This window comes from Bombus vancouverensis, chromosome 1, assembly GCF_051014615.1.
Source record: "Bombus vancouverensis nearcticus chromosome 1, iyBomVanc1_principal, whole genome shotgun sequence".
NCBI lineage: Eukaryota > Metazoa > Arthropoda > Insecta > Hymenoptera > Apidae > Bombus > Bombus vancouverensis.
This window is the reverse complement of record NC_134911.1, coordinates 11,453,775-11,477,456: the sequence shown is the minus strand read 5'-3', so window position 1 is coordinate 11,477,456 and position 23,682 is coordinate 11,453,775. Positions and strand designations below refer to the sequence as shown.

At 38.2% G+C, this 23,682-nt stretch overlaps 1 protein-coding gene across 6 annotated transcripts in view; it reads right to left on the bottom strand.

The window, feature by feature from the left end:
• Window positions 1-280: 280 nt before the first annotated feature.
• LOC117153268 (uncharacterized) overlaps window positions 281-23,682 on the bottom strand; it is a 47,408-nt gene continuing 24,006 nt past the window's right edge. For 5 of the 6 annotated variants that reach the window (XM_076619296.1, XM_076619288.1, XM_076619302.1 and 2 more), the window contains 7 exons: window positions 9,050-9,252; window positions 7,657-7,937; window positions 6,455-6,865; window positions 5,378-5,578; window positions 4,309-4,520; window positions 3,422-3,546; window positions 281-2,492 (listed from right to left, as the gene is read on the bottom strand). In XM_076619296.1, coding sequence (XP_076475411.1) covers window positions 1,447-2,492; window positions 3,422-3,546; window positions 4,309-4,520; window positions 5,378-5,578; window positions 6,455-6,865; window positions 7,657-7,937; window positions 9,050-9,252 — 2,479 coding nt within the window. In that variant the 3' untranslated portion in view covers window positions 281-1,446. The remainder of the gene's footprint in view (window positions 2,493-3,421; window positions 3,547-4,308; window positions 4,521-5,377; window positions 5,579-6,454; window positions 6,866-7,656; window positions 7,938-9,049; window positions 9,253-23,682) is intronic. The other variant, XM_033327157.2, reaches the window with a different exon arrangement.

The window sequence follows — 23,682 nt, the reverse complement described above, 5'->3', positions numbered from 1 at the left end:
GTTTAGAACAATTCTATAACTTTACGATCTAATTCCAAGCGATACGACAGCTTGTTCATCGAAATCAAACAATCTGACGAGTGTCGCGGACAAGAATAAGGCGCGAACATCTGCGATCCCTTTGATCGAAAACTTTTCGAACGAAGTTTCGCGATTTTCGAAGGACGACGTCGTTTCTTCGAAAGCGGCAAGTTCGTTAAAAAGTTTCCTATGGAAGGAAATCGGTGGAGGAAGAATCTTCTGTCGCGCTTTGGAAGTCCCGTCGAATTAACTCGCGAAATAAATCGAACGAGCGGCATAATCTTTATTACGATCCACGTTACAGTAACAACAATTCGTAAAACTATTTATAATCGTCAACATCGTCGAACATGTCGCGAATATTACAATTTGCTTAATCGACAAGTCCATCTTCACCATTTCGTCTCTTTTTGCAGTAGCTGCAACCATATTTTGAAAATGTTTGATTTGAACAACCGTTCTTGCGTATATTGTTGGTGGAACTGATAAAGCCAGGTCGTAAAATCGGTCAAGAGTCGAAATTTACCAATTTGAAATCATTGCACGTTCCATCGATTTGTTATACAGTTTTGATTTATGTTTGTCCGCGGAATAATCTTCTATATGTTTGTGCCACCTTTATTCGGGCGGAATTTATCCAAAGGTACAGGTGCTTGGTAAATTTAAACTCGATTTTCTCAAAAATGAATGTCTCAAACAGAAAACACTCGTCGTTTCTTCTTGTCTTATTTATGGATTAGTTGTACTATCCGTTTTAGGATGTTCATTCTGTACACGAACACGTACACAGTTAATATATTAAGAGAGTTGTTTCCTTCGAATCTGAGGAAGACACGTCTATTTACAGAGAATTAAAAACAAAGATAAAAAAGAAATTAATATAATTAACGTTTTGCTACGATCATTTGGTAGACTGTTCGCTGTAAAATATCGCCAAAGACTGTCTACCGAATCAAATTAATATCGACAGATAGCAACTTCTCTGTGAAACGCATTCTGTGTCCATAGCAATATGTACATACAACAAAATATACACAAATAATATATTTATTGATGTTCAGTCGCTGCGCGTGTCATGATTGTAATTTCTCACTCATACTCGTTACGAACACACGTAAACCCCCATAACATTCAAAATGGTTCTGTAAGACCCAACCTAGTTCCATCTACAATGGCTCGTGAAAGTGTTTGAACGCTTATTCTAGAAATCTTTTATGTGCATATTGTATGTGTAATACAAAACATTCTGAACACTGTACAACAATTCATTGAAGATTTCCACAAGTATTCGAATACTACAGTGAGCCACTGTATATCAATCAATGCCGCCACTAAATGCTTCAATTTACAACCATGCTACATTAGTTCCACCAACAGTGACAACACCCTCTGGAAATGTCCTTAGAAGATCATCACTTAGAACGATTAAATGAGTCTGTCATCCGAGAGATGCTCCGAGACGGTTCCATTTTGCGCCACTTCAAACTCCTTCTTGACCACACCAACACTCCTGTTCCTCCTTCTAGGAGGTGTAGGAACAACGTTCCTGTTCTCCAGAAGATCATCCAAGCTCCTATTCAATCTGCTCGGCTTCTCTGGCGGAACATCCAGAAAAATGCCTCCTCTGTCGCCTGTACCTCGATCATCGTCTAAACAAGGAACGTTCCTTTTCTCTAGATCCAGTGAATAATCAACAGATTCTTGCTCGTGCCGAGTCTCCATATTCGCCACAGACTCTTCCCAAGAACAAAATGAAACCTTCCTTCCTGAGACTAGCTTTTTCCCTTCTACAATCTGCTTCGCGGGTGCTGGAATTTCAAGGGCATTGGAATTCCTCATCTCTTGGTCAACTACATTTAAATCACTCGTTCTTCCTCCATTTTCATTCGACAAACTATCCATTTTTCCGTTAAAAGTATCAGAACCCCTCTGAACGTCAAGCTCTAGTTTCTTTACAACTTGTTCGTCGGTAAAGTTTGATCTATTTTCTTCTTTAGACGCTTCCTGAGAATCTTCTTTCTCTAACATGTCTGACAAAGCAGCTTCCAGTTCTGTCAGGCTTGGTGTCATTGAACTTAGGTTGCTTTCTTCTGCAATTTCTTCCTTCAGAACTTTTAACAAAGTCGAGTGATCAGCGTCTAAAATGTCAGATTTGATCTTAGGCTCAGGACTAGGAGGTGGTGTGTTGGTCTTCCAGTCGTCTAGACTTTTCCTCAGATTATTATGGACATTTTTAGCCAGCTTGGCATCGAAGAAATCATCCAGCTGCTCTTCCTCCAGCATCTCGCGTGGCAAAGACTCCTCTGAGATGGTCCTGATCAGGTTGGTCGCGTGGCTGTGTAAATCTTTTGCTTCGTAGGTGTTCTCGTTCGGTTCGCTCTCGTTTGACAAGCTCCTGGCGAACGTCATCCTCGATTGACCCGATCGATCGGTCTCTGGCTTCCCTTCCATGGACCCAGTGAGCGTATCTGCTAAGAGGGAGCGCGTTTAACGCGTTAGTCACGTTCGAAGATAGTTGGGTCCTTTCTGCTCAATCATGCTGGTCAAGAGGAATGCTGGGTATGGACGAGTGTGATTCCTGGTTTTGGAATTGTGCTGATTGTTGGGTTTCTTGAGGTTCTCGAAGTAGTAGAGGTAATACAGGAAGTTTAAACTTTGGACTTTCGTCTTTTGATTTCAGATAATTTGTTCGTGTTTCTTCTTTGAGAATTTGATGGATATCGGATGGAATTCTGGATTCGTTCACGGTAATTGGGGTCTTTAGAGGTAACTTTATCCCATTTAGGTTTTGAAATTTAGATGCTTTATTAGGTTTGGAGGTTTAGAGACGTGATTTTCATTCTGAGCTATCATTGGGCTCTTGAAAGATTGGGTTTTGAAAACTTTTAGATTGCGGAAGCTAGATTTGCAATTCGGTTTGAAGTGACTGACATTTGAAGTTTGAGTATTTCTAGGCTCAAGAAGTCTTTGAAATATGGAATTTTAATCTCTAGATTTAGGTAGATAACTAGATTTTAGAATTCGAATGTGATATTAGGATATTTTTAATTAGAATTTTCATGGAAATGAAAGATTTGGACTTTAAAAGGTAAAACCTTAGACGACTATAAATGTTTCTAAGAGATATTTCTATAAAAAAAAATTGATTTTTCATACGGTTCTTAATGACAATGGCTTCGAAATCTTGGAAATCGTGACCTGAAACGTCACGGTTGCGCAACAGCTTAATTTCACGCATTCCACTTGATAGGTTCGACGAGGTTTTAGGATTTACGAAGGGAAGGAACATTGACAGCTTGATATATCGTGCTGAACCGTGAGTCGTATTATTACCAGGGTTATTTCTCAAAGCAGAAAGTAACGAAAGGTCGAAACAGTTTTGTTTCTCGCTTCTATTTACCCAAAGCAGAACGATGTTTCGCCTCGTCCAGGAAAAACGGCTCTTTAGACTCTGACGACTCCCGGACACATGAAACTCTGCAGCTATCCGTAAGCTTCGGTTGATCGAAGTACCTCAAGTGAGATCTATGCAAAAAAAAGTGCAAACAAACATTATTCTCGCAAATGTATCACGATTTGTATTATTGAAAATGTGATATCTTTTTCTAATAGAAAAAAATGCCTCGTTTCAATCTTCCATAGACAAACCTGATTGTTGATAACCCGCGTTAAAGTTTCATTTTAAAATTTCATTTCTGTGAATTTTTCACTTCGTGCAACAGAATTTAAAACTATTTGTTTATCACTTAACGTACAATCCTGTGTTAATACCATAAAAACCTTAACAAGTAGACGAGAATTTTAAATGCTTAAATCTAATAAACAAAAATATTGCCTCGGATGTAAAATATCAAGTTTGTCCTCGAAACGTGAAAAGATATAAATTCCATTTTAAGTCCATTCTTGTTCAAACTTGAACAAATTCAACCAATAAAAGCATTTGAACCAGTCAAAGCAGATTTTAATTACCTTGATAATAGTCACACTCTACAGTGATACACTACAAATATCGTAACAACGCTGTAATCATCGCCTGTATAGCTTTAACAACGTCTCCTATAACTACGTCCATATATTTGCAAATCTAGCAAGTTATACTCCAAGTACTAACATATAAACAAACGACTGGAATAGATATAATGTGAGTTTGGAAAGTGGCGAGCGAAGATTATACAATGGTTAAAATGTTAAGACCACGGAATATGGACTTACAACGGTTGGCATCTGGGCACCTCGATTAAACCCACTTAATCCCCGCAACACCGACCATAGATAATCTCTACCGACCTATTTTGATCCACTTCGATGTACTCCGGCTGGGCGAGCGCTGGGGACGCTGTTTTTCCAAATGCCTCCGGCTTCTCCAAGAAGATCGGAGATCTTGGAACATTCGCCAAAGGGGATCTTCTTTCGTCTTCTCGACCGGCCGAGAAATCAACGACGTCCTCGTCATCCTCGCGAACTCGTTTCTTCTCCTCGTCGTTCAGTCCCGTAATGTCCTGGAAATCCTTCTCTTGTATCTTGTATCTATTTTACAAGGACCCTAACTTCCGGTCGACGATTCTAATGCAATGTTTGCAACAAGAAACGTAGATTTCTCTCTTTTTGTTTAACATATAAGATACTTTTTGAGGAAAAGTCTTTAAGTTATTTCGATCTGAAGTTGCTTTTTATGTATACGATTATGCGGCTCGGCAAGATGATGAAGAAATTACACGTTCCAAGAATTCTGCACGCTGTTTCATTTCAAAATTATTACCAAAGTACCATGCGATTGTATTGTTCGATTGTTTGTAGTGAAAGGTGAAAAACAAATATTTTGGATGTTTATATGTGGAAGTACGGCCCATTACGATAAATTAAATTAAGGGGGTGTCCTGAATTAGAATATTCTAAAACAGCGTCTCTTTGTGATTTTGTTTAGAAGGAAAAGAAAGAGATGAAGTTATTGAATTTTGAGGTATGGTTTTATATATATTTAACGAACACAAGCAAATTTTTTTTTAAGCAAAAAAAAGAATTATAACAGATTTCTAAGTCTATTTCGTGGGCTGTAGTTTTCAATCGGCGGGAAAGATCCACCTCGTAATTCTTGACCGAAACAAAAAACCAAAAAAGGATTAAATTATTATATACTTTTCTTCTCGATGAACTAACTTTTGTATTCGTTCAATATATATAAAACCATACCTCAAAATTCAATAACTTCGTTTCTTTCTTTCCCTTGTAAAAAAAAAATCACAAAAAGACGCTGTTTTAGAACATTCTAATTCAGGATACCTCTTTAAATTCTACAACATTCGTACAATGTTTATACGTAAATATGCGTATACATCGATGATCGATTGGATCGTACCTCGATGGAAAGACGTCGATGACGATTCAGTTCGCAGTTACCCACGTCACCTAGCTGCCAGTCTTCCGGTTTATTTGGATCGTATCTCACAAATTCGTCTGTAACCAGCCCGTTTGTACCACAGTCCAACTTCTCCAACACCTCGTACGGCGTTAGGCTATCGGACCTCGGAATGTAGTCCTCCAATCGTACGCTCGTTTTCTGTGGATTAGAATAAATTCAAGCGTTATCCAGCCGAATCGTTGTCAGCCTGGGTTTAACCCTTTCGTTGCGGGTACCCACTACCGCATAAAGCATGCGATGTGGTTAACACAGTGAACCGCGCAGAAGAAGAACGAATGTGTATTCTACGTCTTGGAATATCACGGAATTCGTTGCCATAAGCAATACATTTCAACGTTGAAGTATTTAGAAGTTGCGTTATTAAGAAGAATAAGACGATGTCTCGTTTTTCTTTAACGCTTGTCATCTCTTGAGACGTCATTTTTCTTTGACGATATATCGGTAACAGACTTGAACCTTATGTGCGTGCTCTAGTCGATTTAACGCGTCGACTATCTGATGCACATAATCGACTCAACGTACTTCAACTACCTGCTGCTTCTCAGCCAATCTACCAAATCTCACTTGCCTAACTCTGCTGGGTTATTTGATCTACTTAATCTACATAATCAACCCAGGTATCTGAACTACTGCCCTACCAAATCTGATCTCCAATTTACCTGACTGACCTGATTCTAACGATTCACGTTATCTAGTAACCTGATCTTTCTAACTTCGCTTAGTTTGCCTTGTAAATTGACGAGATTTCCATCATTTATTCCGCTCGAATATTCAAATCCTTTGTGCAAAGCCAAACGATTAAAATTAAAGCCCCCGCAAGCATTCAATCTTTCGGCATCCCCCAAATCGAAACAACCAAGAGATTCGAATTAACATTCGAAACACCTGATCGATCGAGATTTCTCAAAGAGAAGCGCCGAACGAATCAAAACGACGTTCAAATTTTCTTTAGGCGCGAGCCTGTGGAAGACAACCGATGGCCGAAAATTCGTAGGGAAAGTTGAGTATACGTACATCTGAAAACGGCGAGAGGAAAGATTCAGCCGGAAGCGACCCGGTGCTGCTTCTGACGGGTCTCCTACACTTGCTCGTTTTGTCCTGCTGTTGTTCGTGGTCGTCGTTTTCCTTCGGCCGATGCCTAGCCACGTCCAACTCGTCGTAATTTGGCAGACTGACGGTGCTGAAGTTCTTGGCCCTCGCGTTACCGCTCGATTTCTCCTGATCCCTCGAGGAATCGTTCGTTCGCTTCTCGATCTCCCTTTTGCTTCTCTTCTCCACACGGTTAGGAGTCGACGAGTCCTTGCTTGTCCGATTCCTTGCGAATTTCTCGTACTCGTCGCTCTCCTTACGCTGATGCTGGCTGCTCTCGAAACTCCTCTTCCCGGAAACCACGTCGCTCGATATTATCCTTCCGGTCCCGTTAACCTGCAGACCCGGAAAATCGGTTCACTCATTAGCATCGATGAAGGAAGAGCATAGATAATGCTGGCGAAAGGTAAGGTAAGGTGTTGCTTTCTTTCAGACTATTTTTTCAACCAAGTTATCGATATACTAAGAACTTTTACGTGGCTTTTGTACGAGCAGAATTAGAAGAACCTAAATAGAGATTTATTTTTTTCCATTAAATATTGTAACGAATGGCATACTTGGCAATTACTACGTACTATTTTGAATATTTGTCACATCCATTTTATCCTTTTCTTTTGCCAGAATTTCAAACACAAGAAACGCGCAACACGACTAAAGTAAAAATCACGAATCGAAAATATTGAGTTGGAAACTAAGTGATTGCGGATTTTGTTAATACCACCTGATGACAAAATCCGCAATCACTTAATTGCCAAACCCAATAGAAACGGAACGTTTAAAGGCGATACGTGGAAACTAGAAGAAAATCAAATTTGAAAAAAGACAGCAGCGGTGATGAATAAGAATAGCAGGAAAGGAACGCTGATTCTGCAATAACGAAAGAATCCTTCGTCGACTTTATTTCAACAAAACTACAATCCTCACCCTTATCCACCCCTTGTGCCCGTAACGAACGGTTGGTTCGATTCGACCCGATTTGTAAATATTTCCTAATGTCGCGTCGATATTTGTTTCACAGATTCCCTTTTGTTTGGTGAATCGCGCGGCCCGTTTTACGCGACGGTAAATATTCTCGTGAATATCGAGTCACGAGGGAATTTCCAATGGAGATTGTCCGGGTGACTCGCCTTGTGTTCGTAAATCTCTTTCGTTCTTCTGCCATCGCGTCCTGCGTCGTCGTAAGACCGATGTTTATCCGTTTTCACCTCCTCTTCCTTCTCCTGCTCGTCTCCGCTGCTTTTCGGTGACCTGACCGATGAGTACAACGGTTCATCGCCGGTTTCTCCTCGTTTTGGACCATTGCACGAATTCTCTGCGATCTCGTCCGGTTTCGGCGGCAGGGGCCTGCCCTTGTTCCGCTTCCGGCGCCTGGGCGGTGGAATCGGCGTGACATCCTTCAGGTTCGAACCTGAATTTTGGGATTTATGACGAATTTTTAGACATTTTGCGTGTTTGTTTGCACTGAAAGAAATTTATTCGATATCATCAACGTAGAAATAAACAGCAAGCAAACAGAGCTTGAGGTCTTGGGTGGCTACGAAAATGATTCTTAATTAATTTGTAAGGTAACCTAAGGAGATTGAAGGAAAATTTAATGCGATTTATCGATATCCACGTTGATGTATCAAACGTTTGTCGACTTGTCAAAATTTTTAAATTTTAGTTTTGAATGGCACATTAAGATTTCTGAACCAGGATAAGTAGAACGCAGAATTTCTGACGAATTTTTGTGTAACTGTCACGACATGGAAGAAGACTTTACTTTGTTTAAAAAGTTCCATCATCCTCTGATCTTTCCCCTTCGTTTCTTTTCTTTTCTTTTCTCGTGTAAGATTCGATAAAATAAAATTCGTTTCCACTAAAATTAAACTCATCCCTTGCTCCACTAATTGGCAAACTTCCACTATATCTCCTAATGAGAAAACAAATCTAAACAAAATCCCAATGAGAAATTCTGATCAGTTACATCATTCGTCGCTTATAATGAAAATCCAGTTATAACAATATAATAATAAATTATAATAATATAATAATAACAACAATATATATATAAACAAGTTACAATACGTCGACAAAAAGGTAAACGCTAAAATTTCAAAAACACATGAACGTGCTATAATTAACTTGGCTCTATGCAGAAACTATTAAAAGGAAGATAGCGCGAGGGAAATGCTGCAGTGGAAATTTCTTGGCAAAAGCAGCAGCCAGGGGATAAACACGTAACAAGGGCCAGATCGAAAGTTTCCAACCTGCCGGCCAAACTCATAGTTTCCAGCCTATTTTTTCCTCTCACTTGGAGCTTAGAAAGCTCGAATGGCGGAGAGTTAGGGTTTGGCTGTAAGGGCAGGGATGTTGTCTGCTATAGTTATTTACAAATACGTATACCGATGCAACGAAGGTGTTGCACAAGGGTTCATGATACACGCTGTTTCTATCCTTATCAGCCGACATGTCGGAACCAGCGTGTTCTCGTTAAGGATACGGCTTGCAATACGAGCTAACGATAAATTGCGAGCTTACAGCTGGACGTGGGGGTGGTGGCCGGATAGAGGCTCGTGTCGACGGTTAAATTCGTGAGAGCGGAGCTCGCCCTCGGTGTACTCGGCACTTCGAGGTTCACGTCGACCCAGTCGCTCGGTTGAAAAAGCCTGTCCACGGAATCTATGCTTCTGCCCCTGGTGAGAAGCTCCCTTGGCGGCGAACCAGCGTACCCTATTTCGGAGCTGCAAATAGATCCGAGAGAAACCGCTAAATAATACGCGCCACTGCGAAAATGTCGTCGTACCTATGGGGATGACGATGAGCGTGAAAATAAAACGTGTATGGGTGGTTGCGAAAGTTTCGCAGTTTCGGATCGTGTTAGGTGTTTGGTATAGTAATTCGCGTTAATGGGGTTTGCACTGCATCTGCCATCTATTTTACGCATTTTACGTGTTTTACGTCGCCGATGCAGAAAGCGTGTTAAATCGTACGCTAACGTAGCAGAGAACTTTACTTGCAATCTATTGGGTTGGCAACTAAATGATTGCGGATTTTGTAATTACCATCTAATGACAAAATCCGCAATCACTTAGTTGCCAACTCAATATCTCCAACAGATATTTATCGGTCTAATTAACGGAGCAGTTTATACTTTAATTTATGATGGGGCAATTACGTTTTGAAAAGAAAAATGAAACATTGAAACGGACACTCTGGTGTAATTGTTTATGCAGATTCATATGTCCACGTACACTGACAAATAAATAGAATCGTTAGATACGATAAATGGCAGTTCGCTTGGTCCTCGTACTTCTGCACTTATAAATAGCCCACAGATGTATAAACATGCAGAATTTGCATGTTACCGAGAGGATACCGGAAACCAACAAACTGAAACTTTGCTATGTTCGACGAAACGATAAAACAAGAACTCGTTTCCACCAAAATTCCTCGACATTCTTCAAGACAGATATCGTTGCATATGTATTCGTGAATGATTTCTATTCAACTTAAACTCGATGAACTAAAAAAAAAAGGCAGAAAATAATGTGAAATTAAAAATTTTGACGGGTTTAAAGGAAAAATGTGTTTTTTAAAAAGAAAAGGTGCTATAACAATTATTTAAATAAACTGTTTGACGAACTTTTTTACTTCATCGAAAAGAAAAATATATAATAATTTAATCCTTTTTTGGTTTTTCAGTCAAAAATTACGAGGTGGATCTTTCACGCCGATTGAAAACTGCAGCCCATGAAATAGGCTTAGAAATCTGTTATAATTTTTTTCTTACTTTAAAAAGAATTTTTTTGTGTTCGTTAAATATATATAAAACTATAGCTCAAAATCCAATAACGTCATCTCTTTCTTCTCCTTCTAAACAAAATCACAAAGAGACGCTGTTTTAGAATATTCTAATTCAGGACATCCCCTTAAACGTGTTTCCAATCGCCAAATGGGTACAAATTATCGTTCCACTATTATTTGTTTCTCGTTATACTTAAGAATCTATTTGAAATGAATACCAAATAATTTCCATTCTGTAAATTCAGTGTGGCGAATCAAGTGCTGAGAACAACTGTGTCTCCAATTCTTCCTCGTGAAAGTCCTTTCCTCTGAAAAATGCCTCTTGGGAATTCTCGTTCTCTCATTAGCGCGGCTTTTACATTACATTTAAACGAAGAACAACGGTGCCAACTTGCCTCTTCTCGTCCCTCCATTATATTATCCAGAAACGGTTCGCACAGGGGTCCCGTCACTTCCGCCTCTTGATTCAGCTACAATTTCTGTATTTCGAAAATTTCGGCCTGACCCCGGCGAAATTATTTGGCATCGCTACAACGTGGCTCTATTATACGGTTACTCGCAAATGCATGCCGTGTTTCTTCGTGTCCCCCGAGCCATAACTCTTCCGGGGACGCGAGACGTCGTTGGAATTTCTCTCGGTGCACGCTCTTTCTCGTCCTTTTGTACGAAACTTCCTTTTAACTTCTTCCCGAGGAGGCAAAGAGAGACAGAGACAGAGACAGAGAGATTGTGACGCGCGAGGACGACTCGAGAATATCGACGAAAATCGTGGAATTCCATCGATTAACGTTTTTGTACACTCAACCCCTCCCCCACCCACCCGTAACCTGTTTCGAATTCCTTCCGTTGGAACGATTCGAGTAGCCGAGTAAAAAGCAAATTCTACCCATTCGAACGTTTCATCTTCGATTTATTCTTCCGTTGCGTTTATAGTCTGTTTTATTCGCGTGCTTTGTATGGACACGCTGTCAAGAGAATGAAAAATATTTTGGGAAAAAATACCCATACGTCACACATTTTTCATGTTGTATTCTTGCAGGTTTAAGGTATTTGTTTCTTCCTCGTTTCTTCTTCTTTTTTTTTCTTTTTTTTTAAGAGAGAGAGAGATATTTCAGTTTGTTTTACAATTGATTATAAGCTTCGATAGAGCTGTTGTTGGTTTTATGGATTCTGGCTATTACGCATTCTTCCGAGAATAGCAGAGTTTTTGATAACTACTTGTTTTACGACTTTTTCATGTCTCACTTTATTATAGCATTGAATATGCGAATCTCATAAAAGTTGACTTTTATTCATCTATGCAGACAGGAATTTATTGAGCCAGAAGGGGACAATTATTTTTTAATTTTCACCTGCACTGTTTAAAAATATATTTCTAAATAGAAGCAAACAATATTGCAACACATTTGAAACTACTAAAAGAAATAACGTATATGGCTAGCGGAACAGTGCTTAAGGGGGTGTCCTGAATTAGAATGTTCTAAAACAGCGTCTTTCTGCGATTTTTTTTTAAAAAGTTCGTCTGTTTTAGAACATTCTAATTCAGGACACCCCCTTAAATGAAAGAAAACTCGAATTTAGAATGCAGAAATTGCAATTTAGAAGCTGCAGGCCCTTGGAAACGCCATCTTTCCATGTAAATAATGTGTAGAGGATAGTTGGTTTGTCAATAACGAGATAACTCGCTGTTGAAAACCGTCATGTATACTTAAAATGATAAATAAATTAATACAGACAATAATCGCTCGTACTAACAGATTCGCTAAAGACAGTGTAAATCTCTAGTTAGATCGTTGATAACTCGTTGATAACTGGTACATACTGAACTCCTTACTTATACTGGTTGGTTTTCAACAGCGAGTTATCTCGTTATTCGAACAAATCAACTATCCTCTACATTGGTGACCCCGACGTGATTGGAACACGACTAAATCCTTTACAAATGAAAATTAATTCGGTGTTGTATATATTCGGTGCTGATACCCATCGATAGACTGAAATTAGACGATTTCTAAGAGACTTGAATGTTCTTTCGAATTTTATCAACACGCGATCAAATCCACGCACCCACAAAGCCACACGCACAAATTGAATTTCAGAGAACAGCTTGTCCAACTATCTTCAAACGTCTCTACTTTGTATTTTTTAAATTGTCCATAATGAAGCAGCGAAACATAAATTCCTATGATACAAAATACCACAAAATTTGCATTATCGATCATTCTATTAATTTTCCATGGATCTCTTTCGACGGCAATGGAACGCCATTACAACGATAAGTTTGGCGAAATTTATCGGCTCGAGAACTCGGAAATTGAAAGATTAACAACTCGCACGTTGCTCTCGTCCTACGTATCGCCGATTCGAATAGAAGTCAAACACATTATTTCGCGAGCAACCGGGCGTCGATATCGGATTTTCCATTGGCTGCCTGTTTTCCGCTATTATTAATGCACTTCGCGAGACAATCGTAAAACTATTAAAGCGTGCACCGTTATCGGAGCTTTCGACGCGCACGTACTCTCCGTTTCATTTGGATTTTTCGCCGAGTACTATCTTACCAGCGTTTCTCAAATTCAGCGTCATCTTCACCGGCATTTCCACGCAAAAATATATATATATTAAAATTGTTTTAATCGTCCTTGGCATTTAAACTTCCCTAAACTGAATCTTCTACAATATTTCAACTATTCTGAACCACTTGAGAGACAAATCGATTAATCTCGTTCTCTGAAATCTTCTCTATTTTAATATTGCAATTACTGATTAACTATTTTCCAAAATTTAATTTTCTAGTATTTAATCTTCCAGAAACTTAATTCTATTCTATCTATTAATCCAGACAGAAAAATTGTCCAATAGCTAAAAACAAATCCTAGAGGTACGCGTTTAAATATAAAATTCTATCGAATTAAATGGAATAATAAAATTAAGTCAAAATCTACCACGCTAATCTTAAGCTGCGTTCACCTGGATTTTGATCGGACATTTCTATGGCAGCGACTACGCGATTTGTGCAACGATCCATCGGATCAACGAATCAAATCCAATCCGTTACTGTCGTATCTTCGCGATACTTTGACAGTTTTGGCCCAGATTCGGTGAATTCGACGAGGACAACAGGAATGATGCATCGCTGATCCGTGCATGCCGCCCTGCATAAATTAGATCCTGTCGCGGATCCTATGAACCCGGCTTAACGCAGTGCATAAATAAAGTATACGTGTCGCTGGCTCTTGTATACTCGCCGATCAACCAAAATATATTGTGCACGTTAAGTCGAATGGAAACTGACGTTCGAATTATTTTCGAGGAAATAATAAAACGTGCAATTTATTGGTATCATTATATTATTATTATTATTATATTATATTATATTATATTATTTTTTATTATCTTTCCTGTTCCATCTTCCTATTACATAAATATCGTATCTATTGGTATTAATATTTATGTTGCTTTATTATGGTAATGTATTTCCTACGTTAAGATATTAAGATTCTCTAAAGGATACTTTTTATCTCATTTAACACTATAACTACCATGCCAGTCAAATTAACTGGTTTTATAATGTTATTTTAAAATTCTTACTTCGTTATATTTTTTTCCGCAATGATGTAATGACTTTCGCAACGATAACTAAAAGAATAATATAATGAATTTTATTTTCCTTTTTATGTATTCAAACTGAAAATAATTTTGTATCAAGGCTACTTATACCAATAGCGGTCAAAATGACTGGTACTTGTCAAAGTGTAAAAGGGTCCTGCAATGTATTTATCGAATTAACCAGTTTCCTCGTTTCGTGCAACTTGCCACACGTTTTTCAATATGATGATATCAGTTATCAGGAAAATTCTGGATCGATCGTTAGATCGCTAGATGCTAACACTAGAAATACCACACCAGTCAAAATGATTGGTTCTACATTTTTATAAATGTGTCAAGCCTCGTTTAGGGACCATGGTTCCAGATGGATTAATAATACCAAAAATGTACTACATAACATGGAATTGCTTCTGTAAGAAAGTAATAAATCAATAAATGTAAAAATATTCTATTACTACGTATTTTTTAAAGACCAGTCATTTTCACTAGTTTTGATAGAAATATCTTCGTGTTGACTATCGGTTGTTCTAGTGTTAATACGAAGATATTGTATATCGTTTCTTTTTCACATCCTTGTTAATAGATGTGAAATTTATTATAAACATAATACTAGACAATTGTACTATATTATGCGCGTATCGTGTGTCGTCCGTGTTAAATATGACGTAATATGTTATAAAATAAAAATGTTCTTCGACCTGTTCGCATCATACGTTGTTGCATGAAAATATGAATATTTTCAAATATTCTCATTCTACTCAGTTTTATTTTCTTCTATTCGTTTCAGTGCGTTCTAGTGACACGTTATTTATTCTGCACGAAAACACATAGTTGATAAATTATTCTCTTTAGACGATGAAAACTTTTCCGAATCTTTAATTCGTCTATTATTTAAAAATGCATTTGGAAATTTAAGATACGCGTTGTTTTCACGTACTTTCTGTATGTACGTACATTGAGAGGAGGAAAATATAAATGTAAATGTATCTATATACTTTTCACTCGTCGTTACACCGTATATAGTGGTCCTTGATGGATTAGAGTCTGAGACTTGAAATCTTGGAAACTCTGTATCTTGTTTCTGAATCCTTTCAAAACAATCACGAGGTAGCTGTAACGCGTTTTAATCACCGATCTATCATCGAGACTCGACTCGCAACCCCGAGCATCGAGATTGCTTTCCGCGCAATTAAATGCAATCTTCGCTTTCGGGGGAACAAACGGGAAATTACGAAGCAAACGGGGGATCGACGCCGGGAAATCCCTGTTTCTAAAAGCTTCGTCCCTTCTGCTCTCGTGTTTCGTCCCTTCGTCTCGCGTTTCTCGTGATGACGCTTAATTGACGCTCGTCGAAGAATCTTTTCTACGATCACACGAACTAAACAGAAGAAAAGAAAGCTCGAAAAAGAGGAAAATCACGAGAATTGATATGGTTCGGCGGACTAACCACGCAAGATTTCTTGAAAATTCTTCTACTTTGGGAAAGATTAACTTTAGTAGAATAGAATCGGTTTCGCTTAAAGAATTGTAGTATCTTGCAAAGGGATACGATGATAATAATTCCACGAAGTTAAAATATGAAAATTGTCGCAATGATATCAAATAATTTCACGTTCTGCGGAAAGTTTATGATGGAATTGTAATTGGTAAAATAGTAACGATAAATTCATAAAACTAAATGCAAAGGTGATTACAAAGGTATAAAATAATCTTACGCTCTTAAACTGAAACTTAAAACATATAAGCTTGAAATTCAATTGATAAAAATTTAAACGAGGAAAGATTAATGGAATTAATAACAATTGTTATCTGCATTGATGAAATACACGGAAATTCATACGGCTGAAATAGAATGAAGTAGAATGAGATAGAATTGCGATAGGAAATTTGTATGAAATTCGCAACACTGTCTCGGGTGTATTTTTCTGTTTTTTGAATTAGAAAATTCAGAGGAAGATGAGAAAGAAGGAATTTGAAGAAGAATTCGAAGAAACGAGGTCGGAGAAAGAGCCGGCAGCTCCCGTAGGGTTAATTTAACTAGAAATCATAGCGACTTATCCTAGAAACCCAGTTTTGCGGATGAAAGAGACACACAGGAGCTCGTGATACGTCTGTCTGTCGGCTGGAAAATCTTACGCGCCATTGAAAATTCTCTAAAGACAAAACGTGTCCCTCTGTTCCCGGGACGAGAAACGCTGCGAATGGATCGTGGTGTGCGTAGATCGAACGAATGTATAGGCTGATTCTAATATAATTAAGCCAGATTACATCCCTATTTTAACCCCATTGTAAGCAAACGTAGAAAAATTAAGAGAACTTCGTAGAGGAAAATTGTGTTTCATTTAATAAAGTCTATCATTCTCTGTCGAAAATGGATATTTTAGGTCGTTCCAAAAGTTGCTTTTGTTTTATAAGGAAATAATAGATGTGCAACATTTTTTATTTTATATTATTTTATTGAATTATGTATGATCCATTTTGTAGTAATAGAGCAGTTTGAATAGAACATTTTGTTCTATTACTACAAAATGGATCATACATGATTTGATAAAATAATATAAAATAAAAAATGTTGTACGCCTATTATTTACGGATAAAAGGAAAGAAACTTTCGCGGCGACCTAATACTTTCTTATAAAAGCATCGATGCCAAGTAAAATTACAATTTCCTTTTCTTTCTTTTATTTTAAATTATACATGCTACCCTTTTTCGTATCTCGTCAACTTTACGATAATTTTCTGCTTCTAAAATACTACTTTCTGTGCGTTTCACACGATATCATCGAATACGTTAAATAATGGAACATTTTACAATTTTTACGATTAGTACAATTGCAATATACCTAGCCTCTGTGATATCCCGAATAAATTTCCTCGAATAATAAATCTTACCGAACAATACAAGATCTCTCAATTTGTATCATAGTACAATTCTAATAAACTTTTCAAAGTTCCAAATAAGCTCTCCTCGATGATAAACCTTACTGAATGATAAAAAGAAATCTCGCAATCTTTACGATTAGCAGAGTTGCAATAAATTTTCAAAAATTCTAGATAAAATTCCCACAATTAGTACACGTAACAAAATATCGACGATTCGTTTCTCACGTTAGTTGAAACGAAATATTGAAATAGCCTGGCGCAGTTGTTGGAATCAGCCTGTACGCTGGCAAAAAGAACGAAAGGACAAGAGCAAAATAGGCAGGCGAGAGAGAAAGAGAAAGAGAGAGAGAGAGAGGAAGTGGAACACGAAAGCGTTGCAGGGCGAAATTAGAAAATAGAGATTTTCACCTGGGGGAAACAAAATGACAGCGGAGAATTGAAAGAAAAAGGACGGAGGGATGGAGGATTGATACGATCTGGATACGAGTGCAAATCGAACGTCGAAGGTGTGACGCGTACACCTGGATTTTTCGAATTTCGAAGCGACCGCGAAACTCGATTCCGTTTCCGTTCGACGCGACTCCACGTTGCATTTACTTCCAGCTTTACAGAACCGTTTCCCCTGCACGCCGAAACTCTGATTTAAATCTACTAACACCCTCGCAACCGAAACGATAGCCATTTCCGTTGTGAATTTTTGGAAAGATTCGGCTATGACGAATTCGTAAAAAAGAAATTACCACCTATACATTCGATCGATTTTCAACCATTTGAAAAGGCATTTTTAATTTAGGAAACAGCGTAACTCGTAGACTTTTCGCGTGTCTTCTTTTCGTTAACAGACCGCTAGCGGTTTAACACCATACGCATGTCAGGAAACAGCAGGCGCAGATTCTCTCTGGCGCCGGCTCTGTTTCGGTTTACACTCTCCAATACCATTCTTTTCGTTCATCGCGAACGGTAAATTGTTCAAATTGTTATAAAACTGTGTGGAGCTTACAAAGCAAGGCAACCGACGCAACTGAGTAAGGTACCTTAGTACTAAATAACAAATTACTGCTCAAATAATGAAAAAAGTTGTCGGCGACAAAAAGCCGATTGATAGGCTATCGGTCGGTAAAGTGTTAAATGACATTCTGTTACAAGTGGCAGAGTGATTTTATCGTGAATCTTCAAATGTTCTAGCGGCGATGAAGCCACGAAGGATACTTTAAGATTCAATGGATTTGGAACTGTGGAGAAGACACGGCGCGTTAAAAAAAGCTATGAATATGTACGCGTATTTTGTATAGCTAATTTTTCTCCAGCATACTTCGATATAGAAATATATAGGTCGAACAGAAAATCGAGTTTTTCCTGTAGAATTTTTTCAGTACGTTTATGATTCGATCGGAGAATCGACGGTCAGTCACGAATTCGGTTGTTTAGCGAACTGGACTTTATGCACGTTCGCTTGTTTTATATTCCAAGCGGCGAATCTCATCTCACTGTAAGCACAGGTGTACAGTAACATGTTTATGCGTGAACGTTACGAGCATCGAGGCATTTTCGTTGAACTTTCCACCTTTCTCGTTTTCGTCGACCTTTGCTGCAACATTGACTTTTGCTTCTGCCGCGACTCTCGAAGCAGTGGAAATCTCTGCGCAAGTGGAATTGTGTCGGTTTTGTTCCACAATTTGCACGAATATCGAATCGATAAATTGTTAAGCACTTGAAAATAGAACGGATTTTTGATGTCGGTGATTCGGAAGGTTAATCACAAATCGCGAAAGATTGAAAAATATTTCAGCAATATCTCATAATCTCATGATGCAGTTCGCGGATATTTGCATCTTGAACGAAGACAAATATCAGTCTCGTGTCAAGATACGGAAATAATATTGCGCAGCAAGTGATAAATAAATTTCCCGGGAAATATAAATTTTGCTCGAAAGTTATTTGCTAGATCGTCATCCCTAAATATCTTCATCCGCGAAGAATATTTTTATCACTGGGTCATTTTTCATCCCGAAAAAATGTAATCTTATCGCAAATAAACCACGTAAAGATGAAGTGCTTTTTACGACACTGAATATACAAATTCCTCGTCTGTCCAACGTTCTATTTATCTCTGTGCAAAGCTTCAAACAAGATATAACTATAATTATAACTAGAGAAATTGCTACATATTTCGATAATAATCTCGTGGGTAATATCGAATTATTATTAATATATCTGAGTAATATTTCAATAATTTCTACAAGTATCCTAATAGTTGCGAACAAAATCGTACATATACCGCACAGAGTATTGAATCGGTAGTTGAAATAGTTTTCATTCTACGAAACTCCAGACCTATCGAATGCAATGCAACTCTCTTAACCGGACGTGGTGTAATCGTTTGCTGACTCAAACCCTATCGTGGCGACCTATACGCGATTCCGAGCAGGAGCTCGTCCAAATCGAGGTAGAGAAGGATCGTCTTATTTTTGGACACCTGCGCGACACTCGTTCCATTGACCTTAAAAAGGTATCGCGATGGAACGCGACGTGGGTGGAAAAACCAAGCTGAACGCGGCCCACGCCGTGGATTTCGTTGTCGCCATCGACTGAAACAAGTCTCCGTATATAGGAACAAAAGCTGTCACGCGATCCAGATCTTAATTCACGATAGTCAGCTGTGTACCACGATCTCGCCTTGCGCAGCTACTTGTTTAACGAAGAAACACGCGTTGTCGATTTTAATGCAATTTTTTTATGCAAATTGTAAGGACACGTTTCTTCTCGATGGTAATTGTTCGTGTTAATTATTCGTATGTCTTGGAAAGTAGAAGGTATAAAGACAAATTTTACCGCCACTGAGATTTTCATTTGGAATTTTCTAAAGTTGGGTGATAAACCTTTTTCCGAGAGATTTTTCTTTCTAAAGGATGCGACATTCTATGAGAAAGCGTGATCATCGTACTATCTGCAATCTTCACGGTCGTTAATAATCATAAAGGTACGCACAATCGAAGAAAGTCGACCCACTGGAATATCTTTTTGCTTGTTTTTCTCTTTTGTTAAAATACGATAATGTAGGAATTCTGTTGTAAGCTGAGTTTAATTGTAGGTGATTTTGATGGTTTACAGTTTTAATTTATTATTGATCGAAACACGTCTTTCGTAACGTCATTTCAAAGGATACGAAAATCTAATTAACAAAATATATCGATACATTCTTCTTGCTCCTGCTCTATGAATTAGAATGTCAAATATCGTAGAATCTTTCTAACAAATTACAGTTACGACTTATCACAAGTCTAAACATGGGAGAAATTCTTCGTAAATCTCCACCTTGAAGGCTCTCAATCTTTAAAATATATTATTGCATTGACGCGTACTCCACAAGGAAATTCAAAGGAAACACGAAATTCTAATGAAAGAAAATGTATCAGCAAGTGCACCAACGATTCCTGCTTTTCCCCCTATTTCTGTCCTGGATTTCTAAAATTCCCGCACGCGAACACGTTTAAAGGGAGAAGAGAGAAAGTGTGATTAATCGTAGCATCCGACGACGAGCTACCTCGTCGGAAATCGATTTCCTTCGACGTTTAACGGGTCAGCCTTTACTACCGGGATCGTCATTTCCTCGAATATTTCCGCGCGCGTAATCGTAGCAGACGTCGTGTCGCTGGCTCGATTCGTTCCTCTTGAGGGGAAAAAAACGAGAATCCCCGCGAGAAACCTGGGAAAACAACGAAAAAAGGAAGAGAGAGAGAGAGAGAGAGAAGGAGAGAAAGTAGGGAAAAAGTAGATGCAACGAATAGAAAAAGAAGGCGATGGTAGGAGAGAAATAACGCGACACGAAAACCATGGCGCGATGGAATCGCGACGTATCCAACGAAACGGGGATTTAAAGTCCCGCGAGCGACTTGCGTGCTTGTCCACCGCGATTCTCTCCGTGTAAAACCGGGCATGCGCTTGGTTCACGCGACAAAGCAAGAGGAGAAAAATAACCAAGCTGCCAGCTCGAAGCCGCTTTACCTCCTTCAACGTGTAAATTGTATTCCAACAGAAAGCTCGACTGTAAGCTGGAAAATACCAGCGTTTAGGGATGATTGGAGGATGAGTTTCGTCAAAGTCGATCGATTTTTTCCTTTTCACGATATCTGATCTTTTATTATATAAATGGTGGTTTTCAATGGTTTTACAGTATTTCAGAAATACGTAGATACGATCAGACGAGGTTTATTATTGTTGCTATTAATTCAAAATTATATTATCGATTATTATAATTACAAAACGAAGATGATAAAAATAAAACACTGCTGTCTATTGTTCACCGTTTCGCGATGTTACGTTGCTTTGTTCGTATACGTTTGTAATAACGTAAATCCTTAGGGTAGGTAAAGATCGATTCTGGAAAATCGAGTTTATTTCGCGAATAATTAAATTGAATACAATAACAGTTAATGACAAATCTACTGGAAATTTTACCTGGAAAATCGAGAATCAATTTTCTATGTCCCGTGATCTATTCTATTCGGCAAATGGCTACAAGTAAAACAGAACAAAAGTCAAAAATGTCGGTTACTGGCTAGTTTGAATTCTACAGAATTTACACGCGTATGACACTTTTGACCAGTAAAAACAAGTAATCAGGCCCGTACTCCTTCCAAAGTATTTCTTTTCATTTTTGCGCGGTTGAATTTAACCACTGGAAAATTGTATCGTTTAGGGAAATTCGAAAGGTTGAGTCTCATCGAAGCTATTTTTTTCGATGTCCGTTACTTTCTGGTTATTATTCTTTAACTGTCGACTAATTCTTTTCATCGACTGTCCAAATTTTCATTTGTTTCTTCTATTCGTGAATTTCTTGCGATTCTAGTTAGTCTAGCTAAAGAGAAGAATGCAACTGCTCCGTACGCATGGTGATGAAAAGATGGTGCAATCTACGAATATCTTGTAAACCACATATTAAATAAATATAAAACTATTTTAATAACATTTCTACGTCTAATGTAAGTGTTTTTCTATACATTTATTTCGGCGACTAAGATGCACAATTGTCAAGAAATTTCATAAATATTCCTATTCCATTCCAATCAATTTCATAAATAAGTAATCAACTGTGCGAATGTAAAACGTAAGAAAACTATATGTAACGCTGAATCACATAACGCTTGGTGGTAGTTGTGCATACGAAAGACACTTTCATTTTCTGAAACAGCACGTTAGAAGGTGAATCGAAATAACGTGTCATTATACGACACAGCATAATTTCCATCTTTCCCAGGAACAACGATTTTTCCCACGGTCGACATCGTCCGGAAAAAATATCCTCGCATTCGTAATCGAGGATAGGAAATAATTCGAAGAAAATGAAGCACCGTGGCTATGATACTGTGCAACACTCGTTTACCATTGCCCTCTTAATGTTTCGTACGAATTAGCCGCTGTTACTCCAGTTTCCTCCGAGAAACATCAAATATTGACCAATTAGCCGTGTACCACCGTTACATCTTAAATTACCGTTGCACTCGCGGTGCAACGCAGAGAAATTATGGCGCGCTACGAAACACGCGTCTCGCCTAATTAGGAACAGTTGCCGGTTCTTATCGATCAGCCAGGGCCACGATAATTCGTCAGCGTAACGAATTTCGTGGCTCGAGACGAAACCTTCCTCAACGTTCTTTTCGTTAAAGTCTGTAGAGTCGTTTTCGTGCGTTGCCAAGAGCCTCGATGCCATAGCTCGTTAACGTTTCGAGTAAACCATTGAACTAGGCCAATATATATGAATAATTAAATATAAATGTGTAGATAAAATTTCAGTTATGCTGCAGTTACCACCAGCCGCTGTGAAACGGTATTCATCTAGCTCAACCTGTAGACCGCTGATTTATCTTATTTTTCTCTTTTTTTTTTTTTATTTAGATTAAAGATGATTAGCAGCAATGAATTTAAGTTAGGGCGGGCTATATAAAAATGCATCAGTTGTGCTAGCGTTACCAACCGAGGGCAATCGGATATTAGTCTAAACCAATCTGTAACCTGTTGATTTACCTTTATTTATATTAAAAACGATTAACAGCAATTAGTTAAGTTCGGATTGGACTATGTAAAAATGCGATCTTCTTTATATCGAAATGGAGTGTAATGGAAATTAAATGTAATTAAAGCTTTTTGTGAATATCGCGGAAACTAAGACCGACAGACGGTAACACGTAAGTAATGTAACCGTATGTATGTACAAGTAATTTATTCATTTTTATAGATAGAAATCAATCTGACTCACGTCGATTTGAACTTGAACCGCGTAAGATTTTTAAAGTCGAGCAGACTTAATCATTAAACTTCTTCATTTAAAATTTATCTTAATTCAACATCGAGGTCGCAATCATTTTTATTAATTTCACCTTTACATTTTGCTCCGATAGAACTTTCCGGACGACCAAATAGACAACACAGGAATAACGATCAAAGTATATTGATAAGATATCCTCATAAATTTTAATGGAATTTTCATATTTTAATGTCTCGATTAACTTTAAAATTCCAGTTTAAATAGAAACGTTTCTGGCAATAAGATACTGGAGAAAGGAAAAGTTACCTAATAAAAATTGAAGAGACGTGTATTTATTTACTGGACGCGGAACGAAACGTAACTGGTCCACGGTCGTTTGGTAGTAGAACACGAACGGAAAGGGAAATAATAAAAGCAGGGGATTAATGGACAACGAGTCGACCTGTTCAGGATTCTTATTATCTCGGCTCGTACGTCGTACATGACGTTATTAACAGTCGGCGCGATTCTAGTCCGTAGTACGGGCAACCTTCCAACAAGCTGACTCTTAAAAACCGACGCTTAAACTGTGTTACGCGGCACCGACAAACCTCTCGAACAAGTCACCCGT